Raw genomic sequence first — 8,178 nt, 5'->3', positions numbered from 1 at the left:
CATCTTCGATCCTTTTTTGCTCCCCTTCCTGCTAAGTATCTTCCTCTTATTTTCAAATTTGCCTTTTCGGCTTAGACCTAGAAGAGCTAGCAATCGCTATAAGAGCATTACTACTCCTAGCCTTAGGAACACTTTCTCATATTTTTCTACTTATTCATCAACTCTGTCAATGGCGTTTTCATCTTGTTTAAGTGATTGTCCAAAGTAAGTGGTAAGAATATATCAGATAAAGAGTTCAACTCTATCAATTTGAGTATTTGAATTAATAGTTGTACCTAGATTTTCCTCCATACTAAAGCGTACAATCATAGTCAACATATGATTCTTCATAGGTATTCTAGAATTTCGTGCGAATGTTTTGTAAGATACAAGTTTCAAAATGAGCTCTCTACTTTGATGTTCAAATATATTCTGAAAACTTTGCATTATGAAACAAGAGGAGCAGACTTTCATGCTTTTATTGCAACACATTTGATATGGATGATAAAATATAATAGCAAGACATCTTGTCTATAGCCACGCCTTTACTATATATAGCCTTCTTGGTCTTACATATAGTCTTAGTAAGTTCCTTAGGACATTCTCCGTCAAGCATACAAAATCAAGTATTTTAGCAATAAGCACAAACTTGAGTTACGTTCTCAATCCACATAAGTTTTCTAGTAAGTCGGTTTTGTTTCAAAATATCATAAAATGAATTGAGAGAGGGTTTGATGAAAAATAACAAAATATTGCATATTAAAATTGAGCATTGAATAATAAATTAGTATATGATGTATGACTGCAAAAGTTAATCTATAAAATTACAATAATGGAATGGCTACTTGATCCTTGTGATTGACCATGCTTCTTTATAGATTATTATGCTTACTAATCAAGTACAGACAATTCAGCTAGAGAAACCATATCTGAAACAACTGTCTAGATATGCCTAGTATTGTTTCATTTGATGACCAAAATCGTAAACAGGATTCTCTACAGGAGGTTTATAGTGATCTCCTTTTGAATATATAAATTTTGTCAATTTCTCTAGATACTTAAAAAATAATTTCATCTTCTTTAGGATGATCTCAAATCATGTTCTATCTAGACGATCTTACAAAAAATGAAATCCAATCAAGTAATTCGCGGACTTAGTGCTCCCTTTAAGTTTTCTATTGTAATTTTTGGAGTATAGACCATACCGATATGTAGATATTTTTCAATTAAATTAAAAACTTAATTCTAGTCTAGATAGATCAAGAAAACCAAAAACATAATTTTTTTCGCGCGCTTTTAATCAAAATCAGCACAAAGAGATCTGTATGTTCTATTAGGCGCCATCTTCATTCGTATAACTATATTAAAGATTTTCAATCCATGTCCAAGTCTAATTAGGCTAAAATAGGTTTAATATCAAGTGTAGCCTTGAATTTTAATTACAATTTACTACAAAACTTTCACAGCTATTGCAATTGAGTCCACAACATTATATAGCTACAACGGGACGTATTCGGATATATATATTTTTCAAGGTTCAATAATTAGACCATGTCTAGTCAAGCCTAGACTACCTAATCTAATTAGTAGTTTTTTGTTTTTTCCACTAAATGGAAGAGACCGCACTCTCGAAATATATAAAATCATAAAAACTAAAATTTATTAGTAATATTTTCCTTTGACCTATCATATAAATGTTTCATTCTCATTGAGATTCGATAATTAGGTATGAGCTTAAATGACCAATTCGCTCCTTTAATTATTCTTACTAACTTTTTCTTCAATGGTCCTTTGAATCAATATACATTGATTGTGAACAATTTTATTAATGATCAAAATATAAATTGTATCAAATTGTACTTTTCAAACAAATATCCTACTTATATTAATTACCATAAGTGATCATTGAAACTTTTATACGCATGCTTAATATTAAATAAATGCTACAATAGAAAATAAATAAATTTACAAACAAATTTTATATTTTCAAAATTATCATTTTATTTAATTAAAATTATACTATGTGGGCACACAATCCAATAAAGAGACCCAAGCAAGAGAGCCACTTTTGCTAACCAAAACAAAACGAAATTGAATCCCTTTTAGTTTCGGGAAAAGGGTGGCAATGGGTCGAGCCGAGCGGACTAATACTAAGGACGAGCCAAGCTTGGCTAGTGTTCCAAAACAAAGGCTCCGCTCTGCCATTTGGCTCGTGTTGACATGAGTCGAGCTCTATCCGACCCATGAATTGGCTGGTGTTTTTTGTTTTGGTTTTTTGAAAAATTAATAAATAAAATAGTCAAAAACTAGCCGAGCTCGCTTGGCTTGTGAAAAGTTAAAGTTCGACTTGTTCTTCCAATTCAATCACACCGACAGTCGACAGAAAGAAATTGAAGTAACAGAATGGTTGGTTTAAGTCCATAATAGAGGTTGTACTTCATATATTAAAATCCCATTTTGTCTACAATATTTATATTAATAAAGAGATTCATAGACACAACACCAATGGAGAATTTAGGCCACTGTTGCTGAGACTCTGATTAAAACAACATTCAACTTGACCCTTATACAGAAAAAGATCAAAGAAAAAAGGTTAATAATAAAAGGCTAAAAAAAAAAAAAAATGCCCACAAAACTACACATTGGTAGAAATAAGTTCAAATCCACAAAAACTCGATTTCAAAGAAGATTCTAGGGTTTTGACTATATGAATTGCACGGGGCCTGGCTGCAGGATCAGTCGCAGTGCATTGAAGGGCAAGATTCATTATCTCAACAATTTGATTTTGATTATTCATCACTGCATGATTCTTGATGGTTGGATCAACCCACATTTCAAGATGGCAATCTGAGTAGCAATATCTAGCCCATTCAACAATGCTTTTGTGGATTCCGAACCCCGAGTCATCGGCCGGAGATTTTCCAGTCAGAAGTTCTATCAGAACAAGGCCGTATCCATAGATGTCACTCTTCTCTGTCATGCCCTTGGATGCTAGAGTTTCTGCAGATCATTATAAGACATAATTTATTATAACGTGCATGGACATGATTATTATATGGAAAAAGAAAAAAGATGGTTTTTCAAGAATTAATCAACAATGATTTATCAAACTTTTTGATACACACGAAAAGCAAAATGATAACATTATTTTTCTTAAATTTTTAAATGCAGATCACTGTATCTATATCAGTACTTGTAAAGTAAAAAGTGAGAATTTTTCATGATACCCTTGATGAAACTTGTCTGCTTAAGGGACCTTCACCATCAAAGGTTGAGCCCATAAAGAACCAATGGCAACATTGGATTCATTCTAAAAAGAACTAGTACATAATATGGTGTCCAACTATCCATAACAGTGTCTACCTCTCTCATATGGAGGGGGACCCACTTCGAATAAATTGGAGCCTGTTTGGTGTTGATTTTGAAAATCAATTTTTCGACCTTTAACTTGAAAGATGAGTTCCACATGTGAGTGAAGAAGTTAAAAAAGACGGTTGACTATATTAAGTAACAGTCAAAAAATTGATTTTTTGACTCGAAAAAACAGCACCAAACAGAAGCTACATTTTATTCGAAATGGATCTCCCTTTATGTGAGGGGGATGGACACCATTATGGATACCCTTATGTACGTGTAGCATCACCCAAAAGAAATAATCATGCTCTAGTCCTGTTATTCCACAATTTACACTCCTTTAATTTATTATCAGAACTTGAAATCTCAAAATATTTACATAATAATTTAGGATACATGATAAAATTTTCGTCTTATTCTATAGTAATTAATTCTTCTAAGAATTGTAACATTTAAGTGTATATGTTAATAGCACCCTCACACTCTTGTGAAAGAAAAAGAAGCTTACTCATTATAATGTCTAGTATTACGTACCCGGAGCAAGGTAGGCCGAAGAAATGAAACACGTGTTATCGGCATAAACTGGTCCCAGAATACACAATCTCAGGTGGGCTTCGTCATTTTCATCGACGATAATTTTTTGAGGCGAAAGATCACCTGCCAGGATGCCTGTTGAACAATAACAGTGCAAATATCGAAGAGCTTTAGCGATTCCAATGGCAACTTTATGTCTTCTTTCCCAACTCAGGCCTGGAAGGGCTTCATGCAAATCCTTGCCTTCAATGTATTCATAAATTAAAATTCCAACCTTTTCTGACCGACATATCCCATGTAGTTTCACGATGTTTAGATGTTTAAGGTTACATAATTCTGTTATATCTGTCGAAGACTTGGATGAAAATGAAGTGATTTCCTTGGCCAAGAAATGCATGTTGTTTGTAGTTGATTTTCCTTTGTATGAAGCTCCATTCTTTTCCCTGGAAATGAGATTTTCTTCCTTCATAGATGAAACAATAGCCTCGATAGTTATTGATTTCGAAATCCTGGAATTCAAAAACTGTAATTCCCAAGTTCCATCTTCACTTTCAATTCTCTTCAACTCGACTTTCTTTTTTTGACGAATGAAAACAGCAATGGAAATGGCAAGAACAACCAACACAGAGGAAACAAGAAGACAGACCAACAATAACCAGGGAACCCGACTTTTAACATTGGAACATGGTGGCAAACCACTTGTTTCTCCACCACAGAGGCTGTTTCCAGCCACCGCGGAAGAACTGATGGCAATAAACGCCCCGGTGGAGGGTAGACTTCCGTAAAAATTGTTGTGGGAAATATTTACTTGAACAAGTGATTGTACCTTGCCTAGATTCGAGGGGATTTCGCCTGATAGCTGGTTTACAGACAGATCAAGCTGGCTAAGAACTGGCATTTCAGAAAGACTAATAGGAATTCCCCCTGTAAGCAGATTATGGCTGAGGTCTAAATTCACAAGCTTTTTGCATAGAGATAAATCATCAGGAATGTTACCTGAGAGCTTGTTTTCACTTAATTTCAGTTCCATAACTTCCAAAAATTTCCCAAAACCATGAGGAATGCTTCCTGAAAGATTATTTCCTGATAAATCCAGGTTCTCAATCTTCTTGCTGCCGAAGGAATCTGGCAAGTGCCCCGAAAATCTATTTCTTGCCAGGCTTAGCATTTGAAGTTCTGGCATATCCCATTTCCTTTCACCAATTGAGCCAAAGAGATTGTTCCCGGAAATATCAAGAAAGTAAACAAGAGGGAGGCTGGTAAATTCAGGGAACAATTCACTGGAGAGCCGGTTGTTCTGAAGGCGGATGCGTTGTAAAGTTCTGCAATTGCTTAAACTCTTAGGGATTTCACCTTCCAGGGAATTCGAAAAGAGGATTAGCTTAAAAAGGTGTCCGGAAGAGCAAAGATTTTCTGGGATTTTTCCTGTTAGGTTATTCGATGAAAGGTCTAATACAGTGAGGTTATTATACTTCCCAAGGTCTTTAGGTATTTCCCCGGAAAGTTTATTTGACCACAACTGCAGAACTTGGAGGTGAGGTAAAGAAGTTAAAGCATTTGGAATTTTACCGGTAAAATTGTTCGAAAACAATTGGAGAACTTCAAGATTTTGCAACTGAATAACCACTTCAGGAATTTCACTTGACAAGAAATTGTCACTTAAATCAAGTGAAGTTAATTTCTTGAGATTGAAAATGGATCTTGGAATTGGACCTATGAATTTATTGAAGTAGAGGAAAAGATACTGAAGATTGGTTAGATTACCTAAAGATGAAGGGATTTCACCTGTCAGATTGTTGTAAACAAGATCAAGATGATTCAAGGAAGTTAAATCACCAATTTCCTTGGGAATTCCACCAGAGAAATTGTTATATCCCAAATAAATCCATCTCAAACTCTTCATGAACCCTAATTCTCCTGGAATTTCCCCAATCAATTGATTTGATGCCAAAGTCAAGACCTTCAAGTTTGTCATATTTATAATGGAGTTTGGAATTTTTCCCGTCAAAATGTTCCCACCAAAATCAAGAACTTCAAGGCCTGAAAAAAGTCCAATTTCTTCTGGGATTCTTCCTGAAAGCATATTGTTGGAGAGATCCATTGTTTTAAGAAGTGGAAGAGATATGCCTCCTGGAATTGGACCAGTCAAATTATTATTGCTTAGATTGAGACTCTTGAGCGAAAAACACGACAACAAATTCCCTGGAATTTCCCCAAAGAACTGGTTGCTGGAAAGATCAATATTCCGAATATATGGCAACTGGAAAATCCTCTCTGAAATTTTTCCAGACAAATTCTTCCCTGGAAGCTCGATTTTCACTAAATGAGACGAATCATAACAGGTAATTCCATTCCATTTGCAGAAAGAGAGAGAGGAATTCCAGCTGCTCAGAGACTCCATCGGATCGTTAATTGAAGCTTTAAAAGACAAAAGTAGCTCAACTTCAAATCCTTTGCATGCATACAGATTCAAGAACACAAACATGAACTCCAACACGAAGAACAATTTGTATCTTTTCAGCCCTTTTTTGGCCATTTTCAACTGATCACTCTCCAGGTATAAATTTTTTTATCAGATGGAGCTTAAAGAAAACCCTGAGAACTGAGTAAACTTCAGCAAATGGAGAATAATTCCTTTATTTTCTGCCACAAAACATGACAAGTAATATAAGATTTTCACCATTTATCTTGGATCTGACAAGTTACGGAAAATCCAGAGAACGAAAGGAATAACACAGCTTTTCATGAATTAGAATAATCTTTTATTCATTGATAGAATAAAAATGACATTTTCTATCATCATGAGGACAACAAAAGTAACAACAAGAACAAGCACGAGCATCATTAAGAAAATTAAGTATCCTAAGAAAATTCAAATTGTTGCACGAACAAAATCCCACTGTCAAATAATTAAAACTCTTGCTGTCCTAGAAATCTTGTCTATACTGTTTATAAAATATACTGAAAATTTACAGAACTTTAAAGATTTTAACATTTAGAGCATTGTTCGGCCAAAAACAGAACACGAGAGTGTGATGATATATATCAGTTACAACATAGATAGATAAAGTTAAGGTTCAATGACGTACCGAAAATATTCGGATAAGCTTCTATTGTAAAAGGCTAGAGATTTTGGAAGAGAAGAAACTAATTGGAGTGATGACAAAGTTAAGAGAGTAGGGTTTGAGCGTAAGAATTCTGAGAGCCTAAGTGTGTGTCGTTATAACTATACATTACATATATATATACACACACACACATATAGAGAGTAACAAATTTGTTGTACCTCCTCTTTTGGAAGATTAAGCTATTAGAAAGGTAATATATTTACATATCTGAATTTAGTCTTCAAATCTTCACACGCGTTACTCTCATGTCACGTAAAAATTTAAACGGTTAGAAAGAGATCACGTTTATTATCGAACTATCATATTTTCAACGCACCCCATCACATGAACGCCATCATTTTTTTTTATCAAATATCTTTTATCTAACACTTGACAATACATTAATTACCATTATATAATAATAATCTAAAACCCTGTTTGATTTCGATAAAAATTAATTTTTTAGTAAATTTTAATAAAAGTTGATGGAATGTATAATCGAAAATTGTGAATTCCTTCATGTAGTCAAAATTTTTATCTGAATCAAACATGGACTAAATCTTGTTTTCAACGAAAGTACAAGATGAATTTAGTCTTAATCAAAAGTCTTCTCTGTAAATAAATTTTAATGAATAATTTCAACGAGATTTGAACCAAGAACTTTTGCCGACTCGAATTATGTTCCTCGACTCAAGAGTTTGAATACACGAACGTTAGAGAGGTAGGGACCGACGTTGAGGAAAACGCTTTAGCTTTTGTATGATACTACTAAAATTATCTTTTGACTGAGTTTGGAAAGCGACAGAGAAAAAGCATGCGGAATTTAACCCTTTGCGTGTGGATTCGACTCATTTACGACAACTATCAAAAATGGCGTTAACTTTTCTAATTTCTATCCCCATTACTATAAAGTGAACAGCTTTTCTAATAAAACATTTCATTTTAATAACTTATTTTTCTTTCTCATAAGTAAAAAAATTTACTTAACTTAACGTTGAGATAAATTGTTTAATTAAAATTTATATATCAAAACATTATTTTAAAACTTATAAGTAATTAATTTTTTCAATTAGACAAAGATGCACATCATAATATCTGATCTCATGTTATATATTTTTGTATAAGTGACAAGTGCATATTTATACACTTATTTGGGGCTTCTTTAATTGCTTAGGTGTAAATATGTTAATGGCTGGTAAATCTC

At 33.7% G+C, this 8,178-nt stretch overlaps 1 protein-coding gene across 1 annotated transcript; it reads right to left on the bottom strand.

The window, feature by feature from the left end:
• Positions 1-2,396: 2,396 nt before the first annotated feature.
• Positions 2,397-7,066, bottom strand: LOC111398665 (probably inactive leucine-rich repeat receptor-like protein kinase At2g25790). The gene is made up of 3 exons (XM_023025678.1): positions 6,957-7,066; positions 3,868-6,510; positions 2,397-2,979 (listed from the first exon to the last, which is right to left on the bottom strand). Exons 2-3 carry the CDS (start codon positions 6,401-6,403, stop codon positions 2,615-2,617), a joined length of 2,901 nt encoding a protein of 966 aa, XP_022881446.1. The 5' UTR covers positions 6,404-6,510; positions 6,957-7,066; the 3' UTR covers positions 2,397-2,614.
• Positions 7,067-8,178: the final 1,112 nt, after the last annotated feature.

The sequence above is a fragment of the Olea europaea genome, chromosome 8, assembly GCF_002742605.1.
Source record: "Olea europaea var. sylvestris chromosome 8, O_europaea_v1, whole genome shotgun sequence".
NCBI classification, from domain to species: Eukaryota; Viridiplantae; Streptophyta; class Magnoliopsida; order Lamiales; family Oleaceae; genus Olea; species Olea europaea.
The sequence above is the reverse complement of the archived record's forward strand: the minus strand, read 5'-3'. Positions and strand labels throughout refer to the sequence as shown.

Bases quoted from the DNA above. Each gene is read 5' to 3' on its own strand.
- LOC111398665 (XM_023025678.1), bottom strand. From the start codon at position 6,403: ATGGCCAAAAAAGGGCTGAAAAGATACAAATTGTTCTTCGTGTTGGAG. The intron at 2,980-3,867 runs GTACGTAATACT...AATGATCTGCAG, and splicing joins TTCGGCCTACCTTGCTCCGG to AAACTCTAGCATCCAAGGGC.